Source organism: Protopterus annectens, chromosome 13.part0 (assembly GCF_019279795.1).
Source record: "Protopterus annectens isolate FY-2018-M chromosome 13.part0, PAN1.0, whole genome shotgun sequence".
Lineage (NCBI taxonomy): Eukaryota > Metazoa > Chordata > Ceratodontiformes > Protopteridae > Protopterus > Protopterus annectens.
This window is the reverse complement of record NC_056747.1, coordinates 974,660,640-974,679,351: the sequence shown is the minus strand read 5'-3', so window position 1 is coordinate 974,679,351 and position 18,712 is coordinate 974,660,640. Positions and strand designations below refer to the sequence as shown.

The 18,712-nt window shown below is 40.1% G+C and overlaps 1 protein-coding gene across 1 annotated transcript in view; it reads right to left on the bottom strand.

Annotated features, from left to right (window-relative positions):
• ACLY (ATP citrate lyase) overlaps positions 1-18,712 on the bottom strand; it is a gene marked incomplete at its 5' end in the record, with an annotated part of 1,378,630 nt that overhangs the window by 299,658 nt on the left and 1,060,260 nt on the right. Inside the window, 1 exon segment of the mRNA XM_044054761.1 lies at positions 9,598-9,741. Within this exon segment, the coding sequence (XP_043910696.1) occupies positions 9,598-9,741 (144 nt within the window).

Here is an 18,712-nt window from a genome sequence, read left to right as displayed (position 1 = left end):
ATACTGATGCAATATCTAAGGCCCCACGTCAGACTACTCAGAGATAGCTTAGGTCTTTACTAGGTATGACAGGATACTGTAGACAGTGGATCCCTAACTATGCAGAAATTGCCAAACCTTTGACAAATCTTTTAAAGCAGGACACACCAGAGCCTCTCCTTTGGAATAGTGAAGAGGAAAATTCATTTCAGAACTTGAAGCAAGCTTTAGCTACTGCCCCCAGCTTTAGGGTTATCAGACTAAGATAAGACTTTTATTTTGTCATGAAAGAAATGGATTCGCACAAAGAATACTTGCACAAAAACATGGGGACAGCTATCATCCATTGGCTTATTACAGCACAGCACTTGATTCTGTTGTAAAAGGTTTTCCACCTTGTTTAAGGGCAGTTGCCGCTGATGCCATTCTAGTTAATCTGGCACAATCCCTGGTGCTTGGGCATGATCTCACAGTAGCTGTCCCTCATTCTGTATCATCTCTTTTGCTTAAAATTAAAACTCAACCACTCTTGACTGCATGCCTAACTAGATATGAACTTGCATGTCTTTCTGATCCATTTATTTCTCTGATCCGCTGTCCTGTTCTAAATCCTGCATCTCTGTTGCCTACTGCTGAGGATGGTGAAGAGCATGATTGTGTGTGTGTAACTATTTGCTTTCTCCTAGGAAGGACTTAAAGGACACTTCTACACTCAATGCTGACATGCGTCTGTTTGTGGATGGTTCCTGTGGAAGAGATCAAACAGGAAAACTGATCTTGGGAATAGCAGTCTGCACCAAGGAAACAATACTGTTGCAACAAAGATTAGAGGGTGTTCACTCTGCTCAAATAGCTGAGCTAGTGGCTTTGCAAAAAGCCTGTGAGTTAGCCAAAGACAAGGTGGCCAATATTTGTACAGACAGCCGTTATGCTTTCGGGGAGGCACATGACTTTGGACAACTTTGGAGAGAGAGAGAGAGAGAGGGGGTTTTTAACCTCTTCAGGAAATCAAATTAAAAATTCAGAGTACATAAAACCATTGTTAGATGCACTTTTGTTAACTAAAAAGCTGTCTGTAATCAAATGTTGTGCACATCAAAAGGGGTTAAATGTTGTTACAAAAGGTAACAACTTAGACCAAGCTGCTAAACAAGCAGTAGAAAATTGTTGTAAACATCTTTGTATGTTGACAGCAACAAACTACAACAGTAATGCTGTGTTTCACTTTGCAAAAGTGTCAGCCTTTCAAGCTGAAGCATCACAGGTAGAAGTTCTGAGGTGGCTCAAGGATAGATGTAGAAAATCCTCTGATGGCATATGGCAACATCCAGATGGCAGACTGGTGGCGCCTGCCTCTTTGCTACCTTACCTAGTAAGGGCATATCATCTACTGGTCCATACAGGTAAGACAGCTTCATTTAATCAAATTACCCAAAGTTGGTATGCCCCTCATGTCTCCTTTTCGATACTTCAGTATGTACAAAAGTGTAGCATTTGTTTGGAATATAACATAAGCAAACATGCCAACAGCAAATCTGCATATTTACCTCCACCCTGGGGACCTTTTGTTAATATACAGCTGGATTTCATCCAGATGCCCAAGACAAATATTACAATTTATTTTGGTGGTAGTGTGTACATTCTCAGCATGGGTGGAAGCTTACCCATGTCGCAAAGCTGATGCAGCCACAGTTACTAAAAATTGTTATCTGATATTCGGTATACCCAGCATTGTTAACAGTGACCGGGGAACTCATTTTAATAATAATCTGTTTAAAGAGTTATGTACAGTTATTAATACTAAGTTGAGGCTTCACTGTCCCAACCATCCCCAGTCATCTGGATTAGTGGAAAGGGTAAACAGGACCCATAAAAATAAAATTTCGAAGATTTGTACTGAAATCTACTTAAAGTGGCCCGAAGCCCTTCTCTTAGCATTGATGAGTATGAGGGCCTCACTGAATGCCACCAGGAAATTGAGTCCATATGAGATATTAATGGGGAGACCCATGGCCCTTCCGGTTACCCCTCCAGTGGGAAATGCAGATTTAATTTTATCAGATGATGCTATGACTTCTTATTGTAGGAGACTCCTCAAAAATTTGCAGCAATATCACTGAACAGTAAGAGCAGCGTTACCAAAGCCTCCTGACCAACCCTGACATCGACTACAACTGGGTGACTGGGTATATGTGAAAGCTTTTCAGAGGAAACAGTGCCTGAGGTGGAAGGGGCCTTTCCAGGTCCTGCTCACCACTTTAACCGCAGTTCGCTGTGCAGGACTACCAACATGGATCCATTTGTCTCATTGTAAGAATACCTGTCGTATAGGGACCCCAGACGAATCATCGCAGCCAGCACAGGGAGATCGAGGTGTGACAGACAAATCATCTGCCCATTGAGAAGGTCAACTTCAGTAGCAGTCCATGATGAATCCAGTGACAACAAGTACTTTGGCTTTGTTTCTGCTGCTGTTCCCTTCTATAAACTGGTCAAGAGAAAACAGTTTTTTGCTGGTCCTTCGGCAATATGCCAAAAATCTAAACCAAACAAGCTGCTGGATATGTTCACATATACCTCATCATTCCAAGGCAGGGATTCCCATGATTCCCATCCCTGCATCACAAGTATCATTTGAAAAGGACCTTAATGACATCAGCTTAACCTGGCATAATGTAACTGATTTTTCAAAGGTTGTCTCTCTTCAACTTGCAACCACACAACATGGAGACACATGTTATGCCAGCAATGGGACTGTACCAGTAGGGAAAAGCAAATGTAATGACACCAGACATGAAAGTTTGTTAGACTCTTTGCACTTAAAAAGCTATGACTGGGGGCTTGGCATGGGCATAAGTGACCGTTACTACATCTGTGGTAATCGTGCCTACCCCTGGTTGCCTACAGACTGGTCTGGATGTTGCTTTGTAGGTTATATTACTCCTGCTATTCAACATTTCGAACACCCACCAGCAGGTAGACTGAGAAATAAGTGAGCAATCCACTGGACTGAGCAAGTATTTTCAGTTTTTAATCCTGGGTATAGAGTGCAAAGGACAATGCTCGAAATCACCATACTTGCCCAAATTCTACAGGAGGTGGCCAATGAAACTTCACATCACATCAGGGTGGCAAATCGAGAAATGACTGAAATGCCAACTGTGATGTTACAGAATCGAATGGCACTTGACATAATGCTTGCTGCAAAGGGGGGGGGGGGTCATGTGCCCTCATAGGGAGCCGTTGCTGTTCATATATTAGTGACCATCATGATGAACAGGAAAAACTGGCAAACTTCATGGAACAAAGGGCCAAAGAGTTGGACAGCACATCCAAAAATTGGACACTTTTTGGATGGTTGGGCAGTATTTTTGTTAACCTGGGAACTAGCATAATCCAGGGTATTGTCATTGTACTTTTTATTATATTTGTAATCATTTTAGCATTTTCTATTCTAAAGGTCGTGATTACAAGATGTTTAACCTCACCTGCACATGAAATGCCACTGCATGCACAAATCAATGACAGTTCTATTTTGACAGAAAATGATGACAAGTATGATGCTGAGGCATATTTTATCAAGTTAAGAAAAATAAAAATATAATTATATGTATGGTATGACACTGATGGTGTCAGAGGGAGAAATTATGGGACAAGGCCAGCTTATTAAAATGTATATTCATTTCAGTTTATTAATGATGCTATAATATGATTATTAAAAAAGCAAATATAATTTGTTTGCAGGGCGGGGAAAAATACAGCTTCATAAGCCACAGTATTGCTGTCTTTTAAATTGCATTCTTTTAAGAATAGTACGTGTTGCATGAAGTGAGGCATGTAGTTATTACAAAAAGGAATTTGTTAGCTTGACTCCTCCAGGCTAAGAGTGCATTGTTGCTAGAGCAGGTCTGAAACATTCAAGGTCAGAAACAAGACCCTTTGGAAGCAAGTGAATCACGTATAGGAAGGTGTTCACGTGAAGTCTAAGGCGAAAAACATGAGGGATGAGGACATTTGCAAAGTTTTTTATAGGACACAGTCATTATAATGTCATGAAATTGCATGAGCAGTTTGATAATAAAATGTATAAAATTATAGTTTTTGTATGTAAAGTGAGAATGCTTCATCAAGAATTATGAAGACTAACTCACGGCACTGTAAAAAATAAAATTTCTGTTTGCACATCCTGAAGTGTTGTTCCTAACTAGCGGCATATAATGTAAATTCTTAATGTTATTTACTTATGACTATAACACTGGGATAAAACAGACATTCCCACAAAACTGGGAAGTCTCAGCACCCCCAACTTACAACTCTATTGGTATGGAATTGCACTTGCCATTACAGTCAAACTTTAACTCCTTCTTACTGTTTAATTTGGGCTTCAGTGATAGATATGAGAGTTCCCTGCTTGAGGGGAATGAATTTGATAGATCTTTTTCTGTCCTGTACTCCTTTTAAAGATATTCCATCTGTGCTCCAATCACTCATTAAAGGCTAAGGTAATATATGGAATTTACACTTCTTAAGTGAAATAAAGGAAATATTACTACAAACTGGATACAAGAGAGAGGCTGGAACAGTTCCTGATGTGGAGGCAAATTGTGAAAAAAGGGAAATAAGATTAAAGTACTAATATCAACTCATCTCAGGCAAATCACTTCTTTCACAGCATGATGCACAGGTGAGGTATGACCTTCTGAACAGTGCTCATTTGAATTATTATGGTTTGGTTAATAAAATGAGATCCCTTTCTAATTATTGTAACCAAGACATTAAAGGGTAAGATACAATTAATCTAATGATTTTGGTTACGGAAGATCAGCTCTCAAAATATGTCTAAGCACTAATGGTTACTAAATGATCCTTGGTGTTAAAGACCAGGAACTCCTTGGAAAAAGTACTTAACATGCAGTTAAGAAAAGTGGTTTCAGTTAGTGGATCTAATGCAATCTATTATTCGCATTTTTTGTCTGTAAATGCCTCCACAAATTCTTTAATACACCAGCTAGACTCAGCAAAATTTACCCAGGAACTGACAGTACTTGTTGGAGATGCCTGTCTGGAGAAAGGGGAAATTAGATGCATATATTTTGTACATGTCTGAGTTTGACTATTTCTAGCACAAGAGACAGATCTTATGGGCTGCACAGTGGTGCACAGGTTAACACTGTCACATCGCAGCAAGCAGTTCTCCAGTTCGAATTCTTGTTTGGGGTGCCTTCTGTGCAGAGTCTGCATGTCCTCCCTGCATTTGCGTGGATTTCCTCTGGGTACTCCGGTTTCCTCCCATATTCCAAACACGTATGTATGGGATGTTTCTCCCCAGGCCTCCACTGAAAATAGGCTCTATCCTAGTCAGACTTTTCCGGTCAACATATATTTATTAATTTATTTAACATATCAAAGGCAATCACTATTACTCCAGAAGTTTTTCTATTGGGATGGCTAGACAGAAGTTTTTCTACTGGGATGGCTAGATGAAGACGCATTCACCTCAACCCCCAAATTTCCCATTTATTGGTTTTAATTTTACTAGCAGCTAAGAAATGAGCTAATTGGCACTGGAAATCCCAGACTGTAGCCAATACCGATTAACTTAAGCATCAGATGAATGAAATAACATTTGGAGAGGGAAAACTAACACACCTTAATAAAATGTCTAAATATTAGAAGTGGGGATTTTGGCTTAATTATGGCAGGAAACAAAAGGAGAAAACTATAAATAATATCATATTAATAGTAAATTTATTAATTACAAGTGATGTAGTTAAAAACTCAGTGAGGACAAAAACACAAGATGATACCCCTTTGCTTATTGTTTTGCAAATAGTTCTCTACTAATTCTTTTAAAAACATTTTTTTATATATTTTTACCATTTTCACCTCTGTACTGAGTCAAGTGCTGAACTTGTTAGATTAGGAAAAAAACAGCTCCGTTCCCATGAGATTAGAATTTCCTTACTTATGTAATGACAGTGAAGATGTGTTTCAGTGATAGTACTTGGTAACAAAAGTTTTTTTTTCATAGCTTTCACAAACAGATGTTTTTTAAAGATGTTAATCTTATTCATTTAATATACAACTTATCTTTACTATAACTCTATCATCAGTGAATAAACTCAGTTTCATATAGAAAAAGATGAGTTACAAGAAATGATCATCCCCTTACCTCTACACCAGAATGAAACATGCCAGTAAAGAATCTAAGAGGACTATTAGAAAATGTAAAACAGAATACAAACTTAAGGTTACTACAAAATATCAAAGGAAACTACAAATCTTTCATCAGCTATTCCTTAACCTTCTGACATAATGTCAAAAATGCACACTCATAAGAATATCACACACACACTGATCTCAAAGATATGACAATGTATCAGCAGATAAATTTAGTGCCAACTTTATCCCCACCTATCCACATTTTTGCCCCTAATAGCTCTGAAAATGTATTTTCCCCCAAAAATCACCTTGGAACAAATCTTAGAATAATTGTCAAAGGCTAAAAATAATACTTCCGTGGGACCAGACAACATACTAGGTTACAATTGCCTCACTGTCAAGTATGCACTACCTGAGCCTCTACTTCAACTGTCCTACCTCAGTTAGTCTTACAGGGTTTGCGCCTGGATCATGGAGGTCAGCCATTGTGAATCTCCTACACAAGGGTGGCACAGGCCCATGAGCATCACCAGCCTTATATACAATAGCAGAACTCATTTTGCAGAAATAGGCAACCTAACTGAACTATATCCCGCTCACCTTAGTTTTACAAGTGCAAATCCTGGCTCCTACACCTAGCAAAATTCTTTGAAAAAGTTACAGATGCTGTGGAAGCTATGGGCAGTGGTCAGTCTATGCAGACTACTTAACTTCACCTGGCTAAGGCTTTTTATACCATTTCCCATGCTAGAATTATTGAAGAATTAGAAGAAATATTAATGTAAGCCCCAAAGTTGTCTTCTGGACTATAACTTGGCTATCCAACAGATCTCAAGTTGTGAAAGTTGTTCGTATTTTATTTAACATTTGTTAACTGGGAAAGTCCGACTTGGAACAAAGCCAATTTTCAGCGAAAGGCTGGGGAGAAGGTCTATATAAAGTGGGAGGAAACCGGAGCACCTGGATGAAATCCACACAAATGCAGGGAGGACATGCAGACTCCGCACAGAAGGCACCCCAGCCAACAATCGAACATGAGAACCTCTTGCTGTGAGGCGACAACACTACCGCTGCACCATTGCACCGTCCACATAATATAGTACTATCTATAGTATTACATATACTATAATATATAATACACTATCATACTTTCTGAATGTAAAATTGTAATGAGTGGTGTGCCACAGATATCTATGCTAAGCCCCCTCCTGATTGCATTTATTTTGGGGACATCCAAGTCAATACCCCTAAAGTGTAGTTGACCAAGTTTGCTGATGACTGCAAATGGGGTACAGGTATCTGTTCATTTATTGACCGTAGACACTTCCAGCAAGGGCTGGAATGTGCAATGCTTGGTGTGCTGAAAATGTGAAGTTAAATGTATCAAGTGCTATGTTGCAGTGTTTAGCAAAAAAGCTGTTCCTACCTCATATGCTGTAAAGGGTAATCCTCATAAGAAACCTGGGTACTTATGTGGACAACTCTCATTTGATCATCACGTTTCCACCATAGTCAATAATTCTTCCATCGAGCCAGTTAATTACCAATGGAATATCTTCAAGAGCCAAAGAAGTCATACTACCTCTGTATTCTTCCCTTACCAGACCACTCATTGAATACAACACTCTCCACTGGTATGTACAAATATACAGCTCAGCTGGAAAGGCCTCAAAGATTTCTAACCAATGAAAACAAAAGACCTTAAATTCTTGAACTATTCTGAAAGATTGGCAGAACTCTCCTTATACTCAGTAACCTATATGTTGTTCTGAGGTGACTCCTTTATAAGCTTTTTGAGCCATGAAAGTCCCAATCTCATTGACAACCTATTTCTTTGCAAAACAAGGGTCTCTACAAACACCTGCTCTAGAGCCCTAAACATACACAAAAACATAAACAAGACTAGTTGGTGGGAGAGGTTCCTAACACAACATATTCCCATTCTATGGAATAAGTTACACCTGCAGGTCAAAGTACTACTTTGGCTATGACTGGATGGTGAGACAAATTTACACCAGGCTTATGTAATGTCCTGCTTAATTTGGGAGGTAAGCAATACTGAGCACTCGACAGGGATGGCAAGAACTTTTAGGTTTGTCTGTTTGAGGGTGATTGTGGCTAAGCATCTTACAGACCCCAAGGTTGACTGTATAGTAGTATTCCTATCCAGGAACGTTCTACTCAGAAAAGGAAAAATCTGTCAGAAAAGCCCCCCCCAAGTAAAAAGACCAAGACTAAAAGATCACAAATAAGGTAGATGAATTAAAAGCATTCCAAAATGTGAAATGTGAAAGATAAAAAATTATTGACTTTAGTCATAAATGGAATGCAAAGTTATGTGGCACAGAAGCCAAGAAAGTCATTTCATTGTATTATAAAGTCCTGGATCAGAAAATCTTTTACTTAAAACAAAACAAAACAAAAAAAAAAAAACCTTCTAATAATGAAAGATCTGCCATTTTACCTTTTTTATGTAGAGCTTTGTTTCAATTTTTTTTAATTAAAGGTGACAAAAAGTTACCGAATAAAAAACTTCTGTCACAGGCACATCAGGAAAAAAATATATATGCATGTATATACGTATATGTGTATGTTTTACTATGAAAACATGTAAATGCACCTGGTCGAGTGACGGACAGTCTAAATCAAGTTTTCCAGGAGGCTAATCATCGAACCTTACTGTACCGAAGCCAGAATATCAATGTCCGGACAGGAGATGCAGGTCAACTGGCACATTGACAAAACAGCGAATATCAAACCCTCGACATTACCATGGTTTGAGATGGGGGCTGAAAGATGTTTCTGACTTGACTGGGTAGCATTTCCATTTTCATAATAAACCATGTGTGTGTGCGCACGCGTGTGTGTGTGTGTGTGTGTGTGTGTGTGTGTGTGTGTGTGTGTGTGTGTGTATGTATGTATATATATATGTATGTATATATATATATATATATATATATATATATATATATATATATATATATACACACAGACATATACACACAGACATATACACACACACACATGTAATACATTTATGGAGGGAGAGACACACACACGTGCGCGAGTAGGGAAAAACAGCTTTAACAAATGCATAATAATGTGCACCAGATCCTGACAAACTAGTATATACAAGCAGTAGAGCCTGCCTGACTGAGTTACAGAAAGACTTACAACTTGTATATGTAACTCCAAACCAATGAAGTGCCATGGAGACTAATCTATTATCTCATATTTAAAGAGACAACAAACTACTACAACTATAACTTTTTTCTTCAACTTTCCATTGCAATAAAAGAGCCTTCACTGAACATTCTAAAAAGAAAAATATTATTTTATTTAGAGTTCTCAACATGCCTACTGCAACAGGCTCCCTTCTAATTTTTTAGAAGTACAAATCACATGTAGAAAAAAGGAAGAATCAGAGAAAAGGATGAATAAAGGCAATGAACTTACAGATTTCACACGATGTCCAATTCCCATAATTAGTTTCCCTTCCTTTTTCATTTTGTTTACAAACTCCATAGGAATGAGTCCACTGTCAAATGCATGGCTGAACATTTTAGCTGCTGCATCCAAAGCACCTCCAAACCGATCTCCCTGTGAACAAAACAGACATTTGTTTTTTCTCTCCCGTAAAAATATCTGCAAAAATACAAATTCAGGGGCTACTTTTATTTTATTATTTACCCATTAGTAGATCAATTCAAACAGCATATTTCTAAATTTCATCAGTGCTCAGGAAATACAGCAAGTAATGACATTGGGAGTAGAATGCCCTGGCTCCAAAAGCAAGGTTTCGGAAAATGTGGTCATATATACAAGATTTTGGATTACACTGGACTCTTTCAGAGAATGGTTATATAAAGAGAACAAGCAAAATACTTGCACCTGCTAACACCAACTCATCTTCTAAGTCCTAAACACCAGTTGAGCCTTTGCAAATGTTATAAGCCACTGAGTCCAATCTGTGATCCAGAGGACCTCTGATTAGCTAAGGCCCAAGGTACTGAAGAGGTGGTGAGACAGGATAGCAGTGAGTAGTCAATGCTAGCTCTTTCATCCTGGTCGGGTGGGGGGATGCAGTTCACTGCAATATCTACCATACAGAATATGCAATATCTATCAATCTGTTTTCCCACAGCAGCTTTATGCTTTGCATGTATAGAGTGGAAAGATAGTGGAAGTCTTTCTGTCTGAGAGAACTAGGGGTGGGTAAGTCAGAAAACAAGAAACAACCTCATGGCTCCCTAGATAATGGCCACAAAGTAAATGACTCCCACCTCAGTGACCGAGAACAAAGGGGCCTAGTCACAGCAGCACACCTAGATGACTGGTAAATACAGGCTGCTGTAAAAAAAAAGTTAAAAAGAAAATGTGCAATAATATTAATCAAATAATGGCTCTGTAGCATTAATTTCAATGCCATCTAAAATACAGTCTTCTTCCAAACCCAACTGAATGCTGGGATACTCTAGTTATCACACTGCAGTAACCACCACTGATGCACCATTTATCATGGAAAGGGATAACACCCAATACAGACTTTGGCAATCACAGTGCTGATTTATAAACTCCTACACAACAGATCAAACAGCAACTATTACTTACCTGTTGCCTCAGACTTTGAAAGCCCTCTTCAGTGGACTACTGCTAAGCCTCAACCTTCCTGCTTCCAACACTTCTATATGGCGCTCCTACCTTCACCAATCTATATAGCGCTCCTACTTTCATCAATCTACAGTCCTCCTTGAGAACAAAACTAGACTCTTGCTATAACAAAGTTGCCAAATTTGCCACAAATGCTAAATATTCTACCCACCACTGTTCCTCTCTGTATCAACTAAACTGGCTAGAATGCACACACTATCCCACATTCTTACAATAAACTACAGCCCACAAAGCTCATCTACCACCCAGAAACCTGCCTTTCCCTATCTTCCATTCGAACTGGCACCTTAGGTCCAAAAACACAATGTTACTATCCATAGAGAAACCCAAGCTCTCAGCTGGTCAAATGTTGTATTCATATAATGTCTCTAAGGCATGGAATAAGCTAACCACATCACTCAGAACAATCAGCAACCTGGCCTCCTTTAAAAAAATCCCTCAAACTGCATCTCTCCTCAAAATGGTTATGCTCCTGCTCCCCAACACACAACCCCAACTCCTGATTTTTCCTCCCAGTGCTATACCTCTAACTATTCACATAATTTCCTTCATTCTGCCTTACTGCTTCCCTGTCATTTAAACCTATCCTTTCCACCCTCTGCCTTTCCATCTCCTACTATACTTACACTCTAATCTCCTCACAGCTATGCACCTGCAGATATATCACTTCCATGTACTACTTGAATACACTCTATGCACCATTGTAAATATCATTCACTAATATGTCACTGAAATATATGCCATTTATTACTTCTATATGTCAGTGATTTTATTTTTTTCACTATTGCTTCTATTACCAGTTTCATTCAATGTAATTGTACTGTATGAGTTTTTCTGTTTATGTGATTATACTTTTCTTTGCATGTAACTTTGCGGAGCTTTTCTCCCCGGATCTCCACTGAAAATGGGCTCATTCCAGGCCCACTGGACTTTCCCCAGTTAACAAATGCAATAAATAAATATATAAACAAATAAATTAAATAAATAAAAAAAAAGAATTCCAACCAGTAAATACTTTAAATCTCTCAAAGAGCTAAGTCCTGACGCAACGATGGAGCTACAAAAAAAGGGCCTTAATCCTGAAATCAAGGTCCAAGAAATGCTTATCAAAGGTGTGAACCAATGACCATATGGCCACTGCATATTTGCTTGCAATAGGCATTCTTGAAAACAGACAGTAAAATGCAGACACATTCCAAATGCAGTGGCTTTGACAGTTTTAGTCAAAGGATAACCAGATGCTTGATGGCAACAGATAAGTGTTTTCAATCCATCTGTACGGGGTTTATTATGCTACAGTCACTCCTTATCAGAGTAAGTGAAACAAAGTTCATATGGAATCTGAGTTGTCAGGGTAGGTCAAGGGTACAGAGGGCATTTGCCCAAGGATTTCCCATGGGGGGAGGGGTTGCTGGAATGTGAGATTACTAATAACTGGTTTAAGGACAATTCTGATACCATTTCCAGAAGAAAATGTGGGTTAATAAGGGACCCTAAGTTCGAACAGGGTTTCATACAAATTAAGCAACTAAAGTGCTGAGATCCAACACACAGAGGGAAGAGCTACAAAGCAAAATATCTTCCAAGAGAAGAGTATGAACAGTGGATGGGCAAGCCAGGCAAAGTTTCAAGGACAGGGAAAAATATGTTTTTTCAAAGGCAGGCAAAGGTACAGGACCTCTCAACTGTCTCACCAAATATTGAATGTTCAAAAGAGTGGACAAAAAGAGCAATCTTTTAGATCAATCTAGAAAACATCTTGTGGTAGAGTTTTTTTTTTTTTTGCAGAGGGGTAATCCCCCTGCAAGCTACATATACCAACTCAACAGATGACGCAACAGCGGGGAAAGGGAAAATTCCTAGACCTAGCTCTCCCATGATTATCTCAAAGAGCAGTTGCCAGTCTGAAAAACAAATTAAAAAAATATTCGCTCTTACCAACTGCAATCTGCTCTCTTATGAACTGCTTGACAAGCCAGTCCTGGGCCAGTTCTGCCTTCCACAAGATCACCAAGTGCTAAACAGGTTTAAATATGCACAAAGACCATAGAATAATGAGATTTCCAAGATGGCTTCACAATGAGTTAACAGCTTAATTTCAGCTCTTCCAGTGTGAAAACAGAAACTCAGAAGACAGAGCCAGTCAACTATTTTTTTGGTATAAATTTCAGTAAATGGCTAGTAAGTGCAGTTCCTGGATGCCAACAAAAAATTCAGAGGACATGAAAAAAAATCAACCAGAAAAGGTGAGGGAAAAACTGACTTGGAAGAATTCTGCAGCTGTTCAGCAAAAAGCAGTGCAAGCTCCAGGTTTGGTGCAAGACATGACTTCCCGTAACCTAGAGGAAAAAAATAAGTCACGTACTCAGAACTGATTAAAAATAAAAAAAAAACACTGATGGATTGTATCAACTCAAACAACAAAAGGCTGGATAAAATGGAAGAAGCTTTAAACAGATATCCAGATGTGGTGATAAAACTGCAAAAATCGAAGGTCAAAATGAAGAAAAGGCTAGCTGAATATGAGACTGGTCAAGAAGAGATTTCAAAAAATAATAGAATTAGAGGACAGAGCATGCAGGGAAAAACCTGAGATTTTCTGCTGTACCAGAGAAGCTGGAAGGAACAGACTATTAATTTTATGAAAGCACAAATAAGCAAATGGACTGTACTCCACACCAGTTGTTGTTAATTGAATGGGCACATTGTATGCATGTATGCTCCATAGTTGGCCACAAGAAAGCAACCTAGACCTTTAATAGTAAAGATTCACTCCTACAAGCAGGAGGAGGCATTTCTGATAAAACTGTGGCAGAATGACAACGTACTAAAAGTGCGAGACAGTAGAGTGTTTGTGGAAAATTATTACTCAGTGTACGCTAGGCAAAGGAGGACTAAATTTATTCCACTAATCAGTGAACGGTGAGAAGCCAACTGCGAGATGCAAACTGCTGTATCCAGCTAGTCTCAGAATATTCTCCACTGGATGGCCAAAGTAGTTTTTTGATGCAGGACATGTTAAGGAGGAAAGACAAAACTTTGTCCAACAAAAAGTGAGTTGCGTAACAGATTCTGCTTCTTGTTCTTCTGGTAATGAAGACCAGAGAGAGACAGACAGTGAAACCTTTTCCAGTGTTTCAATGGAAAATGTTTGACAGAGAGAAAAAAGCACAAAAGATGAATAGAAGAACCGAGAGTACATTGGAAAGGAAGCAGAGACTGGATTGGGGAGATGGAGATGAACAGGAATAAAACCAGCAACTCAGAAAATGACAAATAAATGTAGGATTATAACATTTTAGTTATATTTGTAAAACACGACTGAACAGGAAAACCAGGAAATATTGGAATTTTCTGACTTTGTTAAACCTGCAGGGGACTCTAAAGCGTATGCCCCACTTTATCTTATTAATGTCTGGAAGAAAACTTAGGAGAGGGGAAAGGAGAGAAAGAGTTAACTGCAAGGAAAATACATTTTTCTTCTTAACATTTGTATAGTGCATATCTGCATGCTATAAAGTAAAGCTTTCTCAGTTATTTTCAAGTGTAATGGGGATACTACAGTAAACATGTACCCCTGTTTGTTTTCTTCTTTTCTCTTTCTCCTTGTTCAGTTTTAAGAAGTGTACATACTGCAATGTAAAAGAAGAGAGAAGTAAAGTCTGTTCAAGAGAGTATGATATAATAAAAAAGTGTTTTTTTTCTCATTTTTGCATAGGGAATGATTGGATTAAGGCTCTCGGCTTTAAGAGAAAGCAAATAAAAAGAACATTGAACATAATAAAGTTCTCCTCTTAACAAACAAATACTTGGTGTAACAAACTGTTATCTGGTTCTTACATCTCCATGGAGACCATGTGATTAAAAGTAATAAAAACAAAAGACTTTCTTTTAATAGCTTTCTTCCAATGGCCAAGTGATCAAGTTTTTTGAAAACATTCAACTGTTTTCTTATTCTGGGACAGCAATAAAGATATGAAAAAAAAACAGACAACACTTAGTAGAAGCACAGGCTGTACCATGCATCTTACCACAGATACCCTTACTTTTAGGTTAACCCAAGTCTGAGAGTGTGGCTGCCAGTTTTGGACAACTGTTACTGTCAGGAAGCTAAAACTTCAATATTTGAAGAAGTTGTGCATAGTTTTGTGTGTTAATATCAAGTTAGTAGTTTTTTGTTGTGTATTGCGGGTGTATTCTTTTCTTTTTGAGGGCTTTCAATTAAAAAAGAAGTTATGTACTCACCATAATGTTCCATGTTGGTAGTCCATCTCACCCTACATTTTTACATATGGGTTCAATTTACAAGCTCGAAGACCATAGTGCACCAGTACAAACCCCAGATCTTGTTTGCTGCTCACTAGAAGAAAAAAAAACATAACAGACAAACCAATACTAAAGGGTCTCCAACCAAAGATAACCAAATTAATTATTACTATTAACTCCAGATCTTCCAGGATGGGGGCAGGAGGGCAGGTTGGTAAAAATGAAGGGTGAGATGGACTACCAACATGGAACGTTATGGTGAGTACATAACTTCTTTATGTTGTGTAGTCCAATCTCACCTTCATTTTTACATATGGGACAGCGTCCTTAGCGCCTTATTCTTGGGTGGCTCACTGGAAAATACTCCTAAGCACCGTGAAGCCAAAGGATGCTCTAACCCTGGAAGCTAAATCCAATTTGTAATGTGTAATAAAAGTGTGAGGGGTAGCCCACGTAGCTGCTGCACAAATATTATCAAGTGGGACCCTGGCTTGAAAGGCTGCAGAGGTAGACAGCGACTTGGTAGAATGAGCCTTGATCCTGCAGGGTAAAGGTCTGCCCTCTGAAATGTAGATAAAGGCTATACAACTGGAAATCCAGTTAGATAGTGTAACTTTAGAAACTGGTAAGCTCAATCTGGAGTCAGAAAAGGAAATGAATAGTTGATCTGACTTCCTAAATTCCTTGGTCCACTGTAAATAAAAATGTAGTTGTTTATGAACGTCCAGCTGATGAAAACGGTATACAGCTGCATTACAGTGATTAGGGAAGAAAACTGGGAGTTCTATGGATTGATTTAAGGTAGCAGGGGAACAAACTTTGGGGACAAAGGAGGGATAAGTATGCAGTAACTCCCTGTCTTTGTGAAAGATCAAATAAGGAGGATTAACAGACAAGGCTTGTAGCTCCGAAACCAGTCTAGCTGACGTGATAGCTACTAAAAACAAAGTCTTCCAAGACAAAAATTTCAATGAAGATGAGTGGGAAGGTTCAAATGGGGAAGATGTCAGTTTGGACAACACAAATTTTAAATCCCAAGAAGCCAGAGGTTCTTGCAGTGGTGGTCTCAAAAGAGTGACTCCTTTCAAAAAGGTCTTGCATAGCTTATGAGACATTAAATTGTTATCTGGAAACCTTAAGTGAAAATGAGAAATTGCCACCAATTGGACTCATAGTGGCAGGGGCAGCTCCTTGTTGAAAAAGCTCAGACAGAAATTCCAAAATCACAGGGATAGAAGCAGTGTGCCCAAATAGAAAATTCTTTTCCATTTACTGCCACATAGCCTCCTAGTTGAAGGTTTATGGGAGGACATAAGAATATGTGACACTGAGGATGATACATCGTGAAGCCTGACTAGGGATGGAACTGGAGCAGCCACGCTGTCAACTTGAGGGTGTAGATTGAGGGATGCAATGAACTTGACATGCGAGTCAACAGATCTGGAGATGGGTCCAGGATCCAAGGATCGTCCAGGAGAAGAGGCTCGAGGAAGGGGAACCAGACCTGACGAGGCCAGTAAGCAGCAATGAGGATCAACTTGCTTCCCAGCCGACTGGCTTTCTGAATCACTTTGGAAATGAGAGGAAATGGAGGAAAAGCATACAGAAGTCCCATGGGCCAATCGTGAGCCAGATAGTCTCTGGGTGTCTCCCCCGTAGGGGGAATGAGGGAAAAATAGCTGCTGCATTTGGTATTGACTGGGCTGGCAAAGAGGTCGCAGCAAGGTTGTCCCCCATTTGCGGAAAATCTGTTCCGCTGTTTCCTGTTTCAGAGACCACTCGTGAGGCAGTAGGATCACCCGGCTGAGCTTGTCAGCTATCACGTTGGTTGTCCCTGGAATGTGCGTTGCAACCAGAAAGCGCTGGGAAGAAATCGCCCATTCCCAAACTTGCATGGCCTCTCAACAGAGTGGGTAAGATCTGGTGCCGCCCTGTTTGTTGATATACCAAACTACCGACATGCTGTCTGATTGTATCGCAATAGTCGAGAGGAAGAAGGTCTTGAAGTGCTTGCAATGTTAGGAGCACCGCCCTCATCTCCAGAATACTTGATATGCAGGTGAGCCTTGTGTTTTTGCCATGTGCCTTGGACAGTCCTGCTGAGATAATGCCCCCCCCACCCGATCTGGGAGGCATCCCTGGTTACAGTGGCAATGGGTTGGGTAGGAACAAAGGGGGCGCCCATGATCAACTGGTTGGGGTCTAGCCAAAGAAGGTTCTTCTTGCATGAATACATTAGCAGGATAGGATGACTCAGCAGGAAATATTAGAAGGACCACTGAGAAGACAGAAGCCACTGGAGAATTCTCATGTGCAACCTGGCTAATGGTATCAATAGAATGGTGGAAGCCATAGTCCCGAGGAGCTGAAGAACCCATTTCGCTTTGACCTTCCACAATGGGAGAAGATGATGAACTTGAGAGATTAAGTTTTGTGCCCTGTTGGCGGGGAGACGAGCTGGCATGTTCACTGTGTCTACCTCTGCACCTACAAAAATCACAGATTGAGAGGGCAATAATGCAGATTTTCCCCAATTTATGGACATCCCTAACTAAGCACAAAGTTGAATAGCGGCGTCCCTGTTTTGGAGAAGTAGATGCCTGGTGGGGGCGGTCAGGAGCCAGTCGTCCAAATACGGAAACACCTGGAATCCCTGACGTCTCAGGTGAGCTGTCACTACTGCCATGCATTTGGTGAACACCCTGGGGGCTTTGGTGAGACCAAAGGGCAGAGCACGAAACTGATAATGACTGGCTCCCAGCCAGAAGTGTAGATGGCTCCTGGATGCCTTGTCCATTTTTATATGGTAGTAGGCGTCTTGGAGATCTAGAGAGCACATCCAATAGTCTTTCCCTAACAACGGGAGTATCTACGGCAGAGTTACCATCCAAAACTTGTCCTTCACGGATTCGTTTAACCTGCTGAGGTCCAATATTGGCCTCCAATCTCCGGTTCATTTTGGTACTAAAATGAACCTGGAGTAAGTTCTGGATCCTATCTAGTCTGCTGGGATGGACTGGATGACTCTTTTTAAAAGCAACTTGTTGATCTCCACAGTTGCCTGATCCCTGTGATTGGGTGGTACATCTGGGATCGTCTTGGGAACAAACGGTGGAAGGGAAAAGGGAATGATATAGCCTCTGGTAACAACTCTTTGCACCCACTTGTCTGGAGTGATATTTCGCCAGGCTTCTGTTTATAAAGAAATGCGACCCCCGACCGGCCCCAGAGAAATGCAGTCGGGTCTCACATCAGGAGTACCGATAAGGCCGTCCCCAAAAGGAATCACGGCCTTGTTGGTATTGTGAGACCGCCCCTGCCTCTAGGGCGACGTCTCCCATTTCCTACTCTGCCTCTGAAGGAAGGTTCACCCTGTGTGTACGGAAAGACCCTCTGGGACTTTCTGAACCACATTTTACCGCCCCTTTGACCTTTGGGGTATGGTCGAGAGGGAACAGTAAAACGTACTCCCACGGCAGAGTCTTTCCTTCTTGCTCACAACGCGTGTGTCCTTCACCGTAGAACCATCAAATGGAGCAATAGTGAAAGTAGACTTGAATGGTTCTGCAAAATTACACAAGCGCATCCAGGAGTGATGCCTTAGGGCAACTCCTGAACCAGCTGCTCTACTCGT